At 47.5% G+C, this 14,369-nt stretch overlaps 1 protein-coding gene and 1 long non-coding RNA gene across 2 annotated transcripts; both read right to left on the bottom strand.

The window, feature by feature from the left end:
* Positions 1 to 8,964: 8,964 nt before the first annotated feature.
* Positions 8,965 to 10,144, bottom strand: LOC121025395 (uncharacterized). Its single transcript, XR_005788031.1, has 2 exons — positions 9,584 to 10,144; positions 8,965 to 9,474 (listed from the first exon to the last, which is right to left on the bottom strand). It is a non-coding gene; the product is annotated as an uncharacterized LOC121025395 (long non-coding RNA).
* Positions 10,145 to 10,697: 553 nt separating this feature from the next.
* Positions 10,698 to 14,093, bottom strand: TEX13D (TEX13 family member D). Its single transcript, XM_040467984.1, has one exon. The coding sequence runs from the start codon at positions 13,227 to 13,229 to the stop codon at positions 10,698 to 10,700; it is 2,532 nt and encodes an 843-aa protein (XP_040323918.1). The 5' UTR covers positions 13,230 to 14,093.
* Positions 14,094 to 14,369: the final 276 nt, after the last annotated feature.

Raw genomic sequence — 14,369 nt, 5'->3', positions numbered from 1 at the left:
TCCTCTGAGATTTCAGTGGCAGCTAGTAGTGACTCAGCTTTTTCTTTTCTTTTCTTTTCTTTTTTTTAAGTAAGCTCTACCCACCGACATGGGGCTCAAACTCACGACCTGAGATCAAGAGTCGCATGTCCTAGCGACTGAGCCAGCCAGGCACCTCGTGACTCTCCTTGATTGGAGCATACCCAACCTTAGAATCCATCAACCTTAGTAGATGAAGTGTAAGCATAAGCCTCTTACAACACCAAGAATAAACAAAGAAAATAAAACAGCATTCAAGATGATATTTGGGGATAGCTCTGGGGTATTGAGCCAGGATTGGCTCCTCATCTTTCTGCCTCACTTGTTTATGGTCAAGTCCACTTCTCACCCTTCTTCATGCTTCGGGTCAAGGAAGAAATCGATCTAATATGTGAACGCATACACCAATGTTAAGGCCTCGAGAAGTTAACCCACCCTGAACTCTTTATATTTTGAGCTGGCAAATGATTAGTTCAGAGTTCATCACGATGGTGGAATTTTGAACACGAAAGGAGGAGATAGGACAGGGGAGCCAGGCCCTCATTCAGTCCATATGGCCAGCAGCCCACCTGTGAGGTGAACTGTGCTAACGTGGCGTCACACGGGTAAAAATGAAACCCAAGTTTTGCTTTGTTTTGTCTCTGAACAACCCTGAACAAATCATCCACAAACTTAGGAACAGAGCAACCTGGATCTGACAGCAAAAGCGTACCATGCATTCTTCTTTTCGTTCTCTGTTTTGTTCTGTGTTGCTAAAATAGCACACCTGTCAAAGCAGCCAGGTACGATGGGGCTCAGCACAACTAAAATCATATAAAAAAAGAACAGATAAATTATAAGGTAATAATACAACTCTCACATCCAGTACCTCGTTGTCATCTCGCCGGCAAGCTGACAGCTGGGCCAGCCCACTACTGCGGTGTTGATGAAAAATACTGACATCTTCACTCTAGTGCTACACCATTACTGAACCTGACTTTAGCAAATTCCGAACTTCACGCTGAGAGCTTGAAAGTGTAGAGAAGGAGGGTCTTAAATGGCTCTCTTCTTTCTCTCTCTCACCATACCCACGAGAGAGGAAAGGGGGGGGGGAATGAGAGAGGGGAGCAATGGAGATAGTGGAGGCACCAACAGAGAAACAGTGAGGATGAATGGGCCCCAAATACAAGCTTAATCCACTTAGAAGCAGAATTATCTGATTAATTTCTTGTTGCCTACCTCCTGAGCTAGAATGTAGGGTCCGTGATGGCAGGATTTTGTGTACCTTATTCACCACCACTGTATCCTCTGTCTGGAACACTTTATTTTTTATGTTTTTAATCTGTTTTATTTATTTATTTATAAATTAAACTATATGCCCAATATGGGGCTCGATCTCCCAACCCTGAGATGAGGAATTGCATGTTCTACCGACTGAGCCAGCCAGGAACCCCTCCTCCTGCCATCGAGGACATTTTAGATACTTAAATATATTTGTTGAGTGAGTGAATGAATGAAATTAGTGCTCTCAAGAAAATAAGAGAGAAATACACACACACACACACACACACACACACACACACACACACACACTTGGTTGTACGTGCCTCTGGCCCACCTTTGGAACGGCAAAATAAGTTGCAAGGAGGATTAATCCAGCAACTATGAAAGACAAATTATACTCCATGTTTTACCGCTAAATCACTTTTCTCTTTCTGAACCTCACTTTCTCCATTTGTCAAATGGACTTGAACCAGATGACCCTTAGGGCCACTTCCAGCTTTCACATTCTGTGTTTTTAACAAAAGCCAAGAGTACTTTTGAGAGAGAAACCGAAGGGAAATGGACTGAGCTCATTTGTGTGCAAGAAGCAAGAGCTATTTCCTCAGATCTCACCCAACAGAGGAAAGATTTTTGTTCTTGTTGTTTTTGCAACGACCTAAGAAATAAAAATCATGAGGTAGAGGAAGAGAGCTTCACAGTTTAAAGCAAACTACCACCTTTTAAAATATAGATGCCATTTAAGTCAAATATAAGAGCATTGACAAACTGTCAGCCAAGGTTGAAAGTGTCTTGTATCTAAACTTGTCACCTCCTGAGGTCTCTGAGAGGTGACAGGATTTTGCATGTGGATGCCCTGTCTGAGGTGCTAATTGTCTTCATTTCAAATGTCCTGGGCTTTTCTCAAACCCAGGTAGATGAAAAGGATGATGCCAAGGGTGGTCAGTTTTATAGAGTGGATCTGACATTTCAACATCTTCTTCTCTAACCTTTCAAAACTAACTTTGTTCTTCAACTAGCTCATCTATAGGTGTGAATTCTCCTGTGACAGTGTTATGATTTGGCACCTGTGGTGAGTTTACACATTCTCTCTGCACTTACTAAAATTCACTTCCTTTACAAAAATGAGAAAGCGAAAAAAAAAATGTCTTGCAAAGAGCACCTCCTTTTGATAATATCTGAGTTTATCTACGAGGCTAATTTTTCAAATGCCCTTTTGTTTTGTAAGTGAGAAGCCAGAGACAGGGGTGGGTGTGTTTAAGCCTATTTTAAGTATGTTTATTCTTTCAACCAGCATCATGGCCATTTACTGTGTGACAGACACCGTGGTAGGTATTTAGGTTAGAAAGAAGAGCTGTAATAGGAGGAAAGGAGGGGGCTCTAGGGGAACAGCAGTGGGGCATCGAACTCCACTTATATGCTAAACCTGCACAACCTACTTGAGACAGCAAGTTCTTGATCTTTCTGTCTGCTATGTATGCTTCCTTGTACGTGTCCTACTTTTACCTCCTTCGTGACTTAGAGGATGCTTCCTAATTCAAGCTGAAATTCTTGCCTGCTTCTGAGGTCTCATTCTTGGATTAATAGGATTAATAGCTAGGATTTGCTAACCACATACTACATTCTAGGCATTCCTGCTAAGCACTTTGCATGCATTATCTCATTTATTTCTATCAACAGCCCTATGAAGCAAATTAATTATTATTATTATTATTAATTATTACCTCCATTTTACCAACGGAGAAGCCAAAACTCAAGAGCCTAGGTAGCCTGCTCAATGTGGCACAAAGAACTGGTCAGTGTCGGGCCTGAGAATTGAATACAGGCTGCTGACTTCTGAGCCTGTGTGTTTCACCGATATCCTCTTCTGCCTCCCAACCTTAATTCTGAGGTCATTGCACTGAATTGGTCAGGCTTCATTCTCCTATCTAGCAACTGTATTTGACTTCTAGAATATTCTTTTTTTTTATGTTTATTTATTTATTTTGAGAGGGAGGGGCAGAGGGAGAGGAGAGACAGAGAATCCCAAGCAGACTCCACACTGTCAGCACAAAGCCCAATGTGGGGCTCGATCTCACAAACCGTGAGATCATGACCTGAGCTGAAATCAAGAGTCAGACGCTTAACCAACTGAGCCACCTAGGTGCCCCGACTCCTAGAATATTCTTATACCTCTCCAGTGTCAACTGTTCTCATGCCCTGACTTGTAGCATGTCTCTGTCCATCTATATGCTTTATGAGATCAGGTACACTGTTTTAGCCTGGGCCTCATTGATTAGTATGTTTTGAAAGGCTCTTACAGAGTCAAGGTCTATCCGTCCGGGCCTGTCTAGATCATCAGCTTACTCATATAAAGTAATAGAACACTGAATCACTATATTGTACACCCAAAACTAATATAGCACTGTGTGTTAACTATACTGGAATTGAAATAAAAACTTAGTGGTGCCTGGGTGGCTCAGTCGGTTATTGTCTGACTTTGGCTCGGATCATGATCTCACGGTTCGTGGGTTCAAGCCCCACGTCGGGCTCTGTGCTCACAGCTCAGAGCCTGGAACCTGCTTCAGATTCTGTGTCTCCCTCTCTCTCTGCCCCTCTGCTGCTTATGCTCTCTCTCACTCTCAAAAATAAATACTAAACACTAAAAAAAATTTTTTAAACAAGAACTTTAAAAAATGAAAGTAAAGTAAAAGAACACTGAGTGGCCTGGGCGTCTTCTATCCTGGGCGGGCCTGGATGCACGTATAAGGTCTCATTGCCCAATTTGCCTTTTTCTCCTTTTACTCAACCAAATGAAGGCCACTCTTTGCCAGGCATTAATTATCTTTCCCCATGAAGATAAAATGAAATAACATATGTGATGTGACTAGAACCTACAGTGGTATATTCCTCCTGGTCCATCCAGATCCTGACAGAGTGCCTGACCTACTTAGCACCTTCGTGGAGAGGACCCTCTGCAGAGAATGTGGTTTCTTGCTTTCTCAAAGGAGTACATCATTTCTGACACTGCCTTCTTTCACATCCATTGCTTACCAACATCTATCCTGTGGTCTGCCTCATTTTGCTTTATAGAAACACCACTTCACATCACACACCTTGGCACTTGACAGACCAAAAAAAAAAAAAAAAATCATCATGTAGCCCTTCTGGTTTCATCAACCCAGTTGCCTTTGGATCATGACTGAATCTTCTTTCTACCTCCCTTCATCCTGAGTGGGAGCACTCTGGGTATGATAGCAATGCAAGAAAATATCACTTCATTGTAAAGGAGGCTCCAGCTTTTCTTCTAAAAATCTGTTCTCTTTCTTGGAAGCTCAAAAATAAAGTTCTGCCACAAGAGCTTAAACCTAAAGGTTAAAGTACAAGAGACTGTTGTTTTGCCTATACATGTTTTAAACATTTTTAAAGAAACCTCTGATGTTTTTGAAACATGGACGGCCACTTTGATCTATCCACCATGAACACCAAAATTTGGCGAAGGAAATATTATAACCCAGTAAGCCAAACAGCTAATGGTCGATTTCTGAACGCATTTTGTAGTTACAGATGCAACACTGGCATCATTTTTCTTTTCCTTCCCAGGAATAAATATTTCATGAAAAAATGCTAGAAACATCGATCAGTGGGGAGTTCAATAGTAGGGGTCTTTTCCAAAGCATGTCATATATGTTCTGAAGTTTCAAAACTGGACAATATCAGGAATTGTAGTGGTAAAGTTATGAAATTTTCTTTTTTTTTTAAATTTTATTTTTAAGTAATCTCTACACCCAATGTGGGGCTTAAAGTCATAACCCTGAGATCAAGAGTCACAAGCTCCACTGACTGAGCCAGCCAGGCGCTCCAAGGTATGAAATTTTCAATACTTGCTCTGTCCTTTTCTTTCCTGGAACCAATATGGCCACTGAAATTAACAAAGTGAATATATATCAAGCAAAAAATAAATGGGACTAAATATCCTAAAACTTCTACTTACAGGCAAAACCCTCAGAGATCTGTTTGCCATCATCTTATAAACACTGGGGTAAAGTTAAACGCTTTTTTTAAAACACAAAAGTAATCACAGGTTTCTGCCCTGTGTGCAATAATTTTTGTAAGGTAGTGTAGAATGAAGAATCAAACCTAAAATAGGAGATAGAAACGTAAAAGACGAAGAGCGAGCAAATGTCACAAGTAGAGCTGTAACACTGCATATTATTTCCAAGTAAAACAAAGTTAACTTTCTCAGCAACTGTTTCTGTTGACTGGGGGGACAATTTGAAACCATCCAGCTACCCTGGAAGGTCTGTAACCCAAAATGATACACACTCAACTTGTATTTTTTTTAAAAAATCCTTTAACACTTACCGGTATTTAACATGTATTAAAACTACTAGCTTTCTACACAGATTGTTCCTAATGTGCGCTCATAGAAGCACGTGATAGAGTTCACAGAAGCTTAAGAAGGTAGTAATGATGGGTTCTGAGGTATTGTCAGGATTAGAGAGAGCCTAGTAAAATGGTCCATTCACCCGTGAGCAGGCTGCATGTAATAATAATGGTAATAGTAATATTCACTGAATCCTCACAAAAATCCTAAACGTAAATGACAAATGACCACTTTTAGTTGGAATTATATCAAGTTTGTGCGAGGGAACCTTAGAGAGATACGTGCTTTCTTAATTTTAAGTGAGAAAATAATCATTTGTTAAATAGTGCTGTTTGATACACAGAACCTTTTGAAAACTGACATCTACAGGTCAGAAAATATGATGTGACAATTGATGAAAAGGCTGATAACTACTGTTTGGTGTAGATTTGTCTCACTTCTTCTAATAGAACAGGAGATTGTAGAGGGCAGTAATAAGGACTTCCACGTTGCCTAACGCTGTGCCCAGTGCACAGGAAGCGTTCTCTGCATGTGCACTGTTTGCTTGATGTATAAAGTAAGAAAAAGCAGCTAGGGATTCCTACTGGCATTTCTTGCCTCTAGAGTTGACAGTAGGGAGGGTAGGATGCTTTTTTCACAATCATTTTAGGCCCCAGAGAAGTTGGGCTAGATGGGCCAGGATCTGACCTTACTGGAGGGATTCTTCGGTTCATTGAGTGTATCTAGTGTGAACCATAAAGGAAGTTGTACTCAAGGAATTGTACTAGGTCCCTCGGGGGTATAGGTACCCGGTATGGCAGCACTTCCTCTGCCTATTTCATTGTGGTCTTGGACACCAGCCTTAAGTGCCAAAGAACAAACACAGTCCACGAGAAAAATCTGTTCAACAGCAACCTCACACGGTCCTAGGCCAGGATTGTTTCGGTATCCTTAAGTTTATGTGAAGCTTAGTTCCAGTGGACACACTCACTCTATCACATGCTAGAAGTGAGAAACACACTGCACCACAGACTATGAACCCACTGCCGTTCGGCGTTGAGACTTTACAAAGCATGGGGTAAGGAAATGATGTATTTCTTTGCCACTCTGTCATAGATTTGGTACCACGATCTAGAACACATCCATTCTACTCTCCGTTTTGCAACACAAATCTGAAGCTTTTGAAGTCTCCTTTCCCCCTACTTCGTCGCTGAAAAGTATACATGCAGATATATTAGACTGTTACGGCTGGCACCTTACCCACTTAAAACAAAAACTAAGGAATTCAGACAGACTTCAGGTAAGCAGTCAAGATGGGCTCTATCTTAACAGTACTGAACTCGGCTCTATACAAACTTTTCATGAGGCTGGTCTGCTGAATCAAATACAAATCGCTTCCACTACCGAAGTTGCCACCACCACCCCCTCTCTGTCTTGCAGTCATGAGATAATAAATGGTCCTACTCACTGGCAGCAGCCTAGGCGGTCACATCACAAAGCTTGAGAAATTCCAAAAGAACAGCATGACCATGACCACCAGACCGCCACTATGCTTCCGAGTCTCTCCATTACCATCATTTCATTGGATTTAGGCATTGACGATCCAGGCTAACGTGCAAATATATTAGAGTAAAATGTTAGGGTACAATAATGGAAAAAGCACAGACATTAGAACAAGTAAAATTTCATTTTGAAGCCAGGCTTCACAAAATCCCAAATTTGGGTATGGAGTTGCCATATCTGTAAAATGGGGGTAATACTACTCACTTTGAAAAACTATTTTTTTTTAATGCTTACTTATTTTCGAGAGAGAGAGACAGAGTGTGAGCAGGGGAGGGGCACAAAGAGAAGGAGACACAGAATCCGAAGCAGGCTCCAGGCTCCGAGCTGTCAGCACAGAGCCCAACGTGGGGCTCCAGCCCACGGACTGTGAGATCATGACCTGAGCCGAAGTCAGACGCTTAACCAACTGAGCCACCCAGGTGCTCCTTGAAGAACTATCAATATGGGTACCTATTCATACCTTACAGTCACTAAAAGGGGTAATGTGCTTAGAGTGTCTGGCACATAGGAAGTACTCAGTGGTAGCTCTTGGCATCATTAATAATCTCTTGTACTCGTTACCACAGCATCCAGAGCAGAACCCTGAGGGTAGGGAAAGGAACAACCACTTGTTGAGGGCTCAGAGAAGTCCAGTAACTTGTTTAACATCACACAGCTAGTGAATAGCAGAGCAAGTATCTGAACTCAGGTCTCTCTAACTCCAAAGCCCAGGTTCTGGCCTCAGAAACCTGCTACCTTTTTTGTGTGTGTACCCAGCCCAGAAAAAAGTAGTGATTTGACAACGTTAATGATTCAGGTTGTTTTGGAAAAAGTCAACCCTGAAAGACTGTGATAAGATTAAACTATGTAAAAGCTATGCACAGGGTGAGTTTGCTTTCATGCAGACCTAAAGGCATGCCAACAAACAACAGAGTCCATTTGAAACCATAAATGAAGCAACTGTAGTGACATCTGGAATAACCTATTACATCAAAACAGATTTTTCTGGAAAACTCCCAAGTCCCACCTGTGTCCCATCCTCCCCAAATCCCAGGGAGCTATGAGCACACACAAGAGTATCACAAAACCAGCCCGTAACCCAGGAAACCTAGCTCTGGGTTGATGTCCTGGACGGTTCTCTTCCTCCCCAGGGCTCCCTTCTAGTACGCAAGGCCTGCCGGTCATCGGGACCGAGGGGCGAGAAAAAGCTGGCGGGGTAGGATCGGTTCTCTGCCCCTTCCCTGTCCCTATACCAAGCAGGCAGCCAGGCTCCACTCTGTTTGCCTCTGGGAACATCTCTGCCAGAACCTGGCTGTTTTCCGGAATCCTGGGCACCTCGATGGGATTATGCACAGGAGGGAGGGGACGGTGCCTTGCGGGACAGAGACGCAGAAGGGAAATTTCTGCTCGTCGGACGTCTAGGAGACGGGGCCTCGGGGAAATGGCTTCTTGGTGCACATGGGGAGCCTGGACACAGGCGTTCGGGCTCCCGGCCCACACAGAAGCCCCCTCTCCACCTCGCCTCTAGTGCCCCACGGGCCCAGGAGCAGCAGAGAGGCCCGCCTTCAGGGGACTGTGAGAGGACGCGGACAGTGAGAGGCGCAGGGACGATCACAGTGGACTGAAGGCCTCAGGGACGTTCCTCCTCCTCCCATTCTTGGCTGACCGGCTGGAAGAGGAGAGGCCCCCTAATAGTCTATGGGATCGAACTTTCCCTCACTTCGGTGGGACCGTGGGAAGATGCAGGTTTCAACTGCCTGCCCCGAGGAGACACAGGACCCAGGAGACGCGGCAGGCTTGGTGCACGCTCTTTATTGTTATGATCAGAAACCTCTGACAAGAGTTTGAGCTTGGTGGGCCGGGATTTCCCGGGGGGAACTCAAGAACACCTTTTGTTCAGACTGGAGACCGTCGAACTTCCCACCCCCGGGGAGCGGACAGCCAATGGAAGAGAAGGGGCCCGGGGGCGCTCCCAAAAATGTTGGTGCAGTTCTTTTTTAATCCAGTTAGCCTTCCCGAGAGAAGCACCGTCCATGGCACGATGTCTGCCCTCGGAATCCATTTTGTTCTTCATCCACTCTTCACTGGAAAGGGGCTTGGGATGGCGGTGGCCCAAAGCTGAGGGCTTGAGTGTGTAGCCGACACTCCCCCAGGCACTGTCTTTCTCTAAGTGACTCAGCCGTCTTTCAGGCAACCAGAAGGATAGTTGTTCCTCTCAAAGGAAGAAACCAGCACAGTTATCAGAAATGTCCTGCCCATACTTTCATGAAGCCACTTTCCTGATCTTGGCCGCTGCTCACTTGTCTCACCTGGGAACAATGAGATGAGCAATTTGGTGACTCAAGTCCTGTCATGAAAGTCTCTGCTGTTACCCCCAGAACTACAAAAATATCTGGAAATTATGTCAATTGGGCTTACCTGAAAGCCACTCTCTATGCAAGGCAAAGAAGTCCTCATGTAATTTGTATCCCAAGTTAGGCTCTCTCCTGGTATCTAACCAAACTCATCAAATCAAGTTAAAATGTGTGCACCAGATATTAACATATAAGTCTAGCTCTTAACACATACCAGACAATAACGATTTGTGTAATGAATTAAATGTTATCTATCAAATTTGCTATCACTTACAGAACTTAACACCACAACACCCCCCAACTCTTCCAAATTAATTCCTTGTCCCAACAGAGAAATTAAATTCTAACAAAATCATTTTGCCCTCCTCTCCGCCTTAAGGAGCGCCGAAGGATCTCCTCTTCCCCGACTTCCTCTCACTCCTCTCCGCTCCAGCCAACGGGGGTCTCGATGAGGTGCAGGTCAGCAGGAATCAAGTGTGATTTCTTTAAACTCTTAGAAGATCTTCTAATGGGACAGGTTCAGCTTCTTCAGCAACAAACAATTTCTGTGGGGCTCGGAGACACAAAAACAGGCCCTCACCTATAAAATAAAAACCAGGAGCAAACATGAACACTGTAGCCATGTACAAAGGATAAATAGCATTTCCAAGGAAAAGCAGTGCTCCTGAAACTCAGTATAGTTATAACTCGAAAAAGACATGGCTGTTCCCAGCCAAAGACACAGCACTTTCCGAAAAATGGATGTGAATAAGAAAACAGAAGAGAGTGGAGGGGAGGGCGGGGCAAGGCTCCAAGACTTCAGCTTCTCCAGGGTGTCCACCAATCGGCATCAGCCATTCAGAATCCACCACCTGTGAATGTCAGTGCAATTAGGAGAAGTTCCTTTTTAAAGAATATGATACTCAAAAGCAGTCTTTGTTCAAGTAAATTTTAAAAAGTATATAAATACATTTGCATTTATGTGTGTATGTAGTACCCACAATGATAAAAGGTTGTTACTTTGGGTACTAGAATAATGGTTTGTTTTAATTCTCTCTACACTAATTTTGGTTTGCAAATTTTCTGTGAGGTAAATAAGTTACTTTTTGGTCAGAAGAGGGTCTTATGAAATTGGTTTTTCTTTGGGCTTATGAAATTGGTCTTTTCTTTCGTTTTCATTCTTACTTACCTTTCTCAAATCAGTGAGTTGGTCCTGGGTCCGGGTCTCCACTCTCAACTTCCACACAGCCTTCCTTGCACTTACAGCAGGCCATGCGCCATGAAAAATTCATGGCTTTACACCATGGGCACTCCCAACGCTCTAGGCCGCAGCCTGAGGCAGACTTCTCCTGGTGCAGGAAACCCAGAGTTTTTTTCCCATTTGGTTGCTTGGCCTTCTGCCCCTGAGGCTGCTGTTTCATTGGGCTTTCCCTCACACCACAGCTCCAGCTGTCCCCCTGGGGGGTCGCCTGGGGGCTCTGTAGACCTTCTTCCAGGCTGTGGCTCCTCCTAAACCCCGGGGGGTACCTCTTTGGACTTTCTTGCTGGCTATGGCGTCTTCTGTCCCCCGACCCCTGGGGTTTTCTTGGACCTTCTTCTTGGCTGTAGTTCCCGCTGGCCCCCAAGGAGAGCATCTCCTGAGGCCTCTCTGGATCTTCTTCGTGGCTACTGCTTCTGCTGGCAACAAGGGGGGCCATCCCTTGGGGTCTTTTTGGACCTTCTTCCTGGCTGTGGTCCCTACTGGCCCCCAGGGGCACCATCACTTGAGGCCTCTTTGGATCTTCTTCCTGGTTGTGTCTCCCACTGGCCCCCATCTCCTGGGGCCTCTCTGGATCTTCTTCCCAGCTATTCATCCTGCTGGCACCAAAGGTAACCATCTCCTGGGATCGCCCCGAACCTTCTTCCTGGCTGAGGCCCCAGATACCCCCAAAGGGGACCATCCCCTGGGCCTTTGCTGGCCCTTCTTCCTGGCTGAGACTCCAAATATCCCCAAAGGGAACCATCTCCTGAGGATTCTCTGGACCTTCTTCCTGGCTCTGGCCCTGGTTATCTTTAAGGAGTACCACCCCCCGAGGCCTCTCCGAACCCTCTTTCCGGCTCTGGCTCCAGCTATCCCCAAAGGAGACCATCCCCTGAGGCCTCTCTAGAACATCCTCCTGGCTGAGGCTCCAACTGTCCCTAAGAAGTACCACCCCCTGGGGCATCTCTCGATCTTCTTCTTGGCTGTGGCTCCAGCTATCCCCAACAGGAACCATTCCTTGGGCCCACCCTGGACCTTCTTCCCGGCTCTGGCTCCAGCTACCCCAAAGGGTGACCATTCCTTGGGGGTTCTCTGGACCTTCTCGCTGACTCTGGGTCCAGCTCTCCCCAAGGGGGACCACCCCCCGGAGCACCTCTTGATCTTCTTGCTGGCTATGGCTCCAGCTCTCCCCGACGGGAACCATCCCCCAGGCCCTCTTTGCACGGTCTTCCTGGCTCTGGCTCCAGCCATCCCCAAGGGTGGCCATTCCTTTGGCCCACTCTGGACCTTCTTCCTGGCTCTGGCTCTGGCTGTCCCCAGCAGGAACCACCCCATGGGCCCTCTCTGGACCTTCCTCCTGGTTGTGGCTCCTGCTCTCGCCGATAGGAACCGTCCCCTGGGCTCTCTCTGGATCTTCTTGCTGGCTGTGGCTCCAGCTATCCCCAAGGGGGACCACTTCTTGGGTGTTCTCTGGATCTTCTTCCTGGCTCTGGCTCTGGCTCCAGCTATCTCTGACAGGAACCGTCCCCTGAGGCCTCTGCGGACCTTCTTGGCTAAGGCTTCTGATGTCCCTCAGGGGGACTGCACTCTGGAGGATCGCAGGACCTTCCGCCTGGCTGCAGCTCCTCTGGTCCCACCGTGGGACCATCCCCTCTTGGTAGCCCACTGCAGCACGTGGACCAGGTGGCCCGATCCCCAGAGGAGGCATCTGATGTGGAACTACTGCAGCTTCTGCATCCATGACTACTACTGGCGGCAGAGGTGGCAAGACGGGGAATCCCACGGGGAACGGGGCACGGAACGGAAGCAAGTACCGCACGGGCACTGGCAGAGCGGGCTGTACGGCCTGAGCCCAGGGACCTGGGGGTCCCGGCACGTAAAGGACAGACACCGGGGCCGGCACCCGGGCCTCAAAATACAGCCTGCTGCGCAGCTCCCTGGCCACCACATCTGCATTCAGGGGCCATGCTACGGTCCCAAGTGGCTCGGCCGGAGGCCCAGGCACTCTCTCGCGGGCCAGCGGCACGACCCGGGAGGCCCTCTCCACCTGGAGCAGCCACCCACGAAGCACGTCACACTCGACCAGAGTCTGCCGCAGGGTGGCCTGTGTGGAGCTCAGCTGTGCGACCGCCGACTCGCGCTCCCCGCGCAGCCGCTGCAGCTCGGAGGCCAGGGCCCAGGTAGTCGTCTCGCCCTCGTCTACTTGGTTCTGCAGCCGCGAGACCTGGCGCTCCTGCTGCTCCCGCTGCCTGGCTCCCACGCGCACGCTCAAGGCGAGCGCGCTCCACGCACAGGCCCTCTTCATGGCGCGCGGCACCTGCGGGTCGGCCAGGACCGTCCGAAGCCGCTCCTCTACCTCGTCCCAGGGCAGCGAGCGCAAGGCCGCGTAGAAATCCGGCCCACCGCCGTTCACGAGGACTTCGTTGTTGATGAACCTGATCACCTCGGTGTGGCGGAACCCGCTGGCGTGGTCCCCAAAGTCGACCGCCATGGCTGCTGCGGCCTAGTTAACTGACGGCCGCGAGCCTAGATAACTAACCGTCTCGCAGGGAATGCTGCCCCTGCCGCCGCCCGTAAAGGCCCACCCCTCACGTCCCCGGTCGGTTCTACCGCAGTCCTTTTCCAGTCCCGGCCTCCTTCTCAGCCTCTCCTCCCTCACCGCCTCACTTTCCTCACAGAGAGTAAAACGGACGCCCTCACCGCGCCAGCCCCACCGGGCGAGGGTGTTACACGTCACAGAGATGACGACGCCTGAATCACCCTGCAAGGCCTGCTGGGATCCGCCTCCCTCTGAAGAGCGCCCTGTAGAGGGCGAATAGGCTGGATGGCTGCACGGGGCGCTGCCGTGAGCCTGGGTTAGAATTTGTTTCTAAGAACCTCGGGACGATACCCAGCATCGTGGAATGAATTCCTAGTCGGGTGGCAGGGTTGCCTCGATGGGCGCCGTTCTATTCTTACCTCGGTTCTCTGGCCCATAACTCTTCGGTACCCCTTCAAACCTTCGACAGTCAGTCACACTGTATCCTTCCCTCGTCATTCTGAACGATGAACTTAGAGTCCCCGTCCTCAAGAAAATCCAGCGATTGAACCATGAATGCTCTGAACTTGCCCTATAAATTCACTCTCGTGTTCACCTGATGGACGGTCCTCGGACGGTTCTCGGAGAGTGTCTCTCTTCCACTTTTAGAGTAAATGTTCCCCTCATAATCTGGGTCTTCCCTACAAGAAATGCTGAAGAAGTGCCTTAAGCTGCACCGAGTGGTAACTGGAACCCACACAAAGAAATAAAGCACGTGCTAAAATTAAGTACAAAAATAGTATTCATGCATTTTGAAACTCTTTTTTAAAATACAGGATTTTAAAGATGACCGCATAGGGTGTCTGGGCGGCTCAGTCCGCTAAGCGCGGAACTCTTGATTTCAGCTCAGATGATGATACGCAGTCATGAGATCCAGCCCCGAGCCCGGGGTTGGGCTCTGCGCCGACAGCACGGAACCTGCTTGGGATTCTCTCTCTCCCTCGTCCTCTTCCCCTGCCCAACTCGGGCGCCTGTGTGCGTGGGCACGCTCTCTCAAAACAAAAGTTCAGAAAGAGATGGCTGCATAAAACAATACAAATCTGCAAAGATGTG

The sequence above is a fragment of the Herpailurus yagouaroundi genome, unplaced genomic scaffold (assembly GCF_014898765.1).
Source record: "Herpailurus yagouaroundi ecotype Mexico unplaced genomic scaffold, PumYag 67641, whole genome shotgun sequence".
Lineage (NCBI taxonomy): Eukaryota > Metazoa > Chordata > Mammalia > Carnivora > Felidae > Herpailurus > Herpailurus yagouaroundi.
The sequence above is the reverse complement of the archived record's forward strand: the minus strand, read 5'-3'. Positions and strand labels throughout refer to the sequence as shown.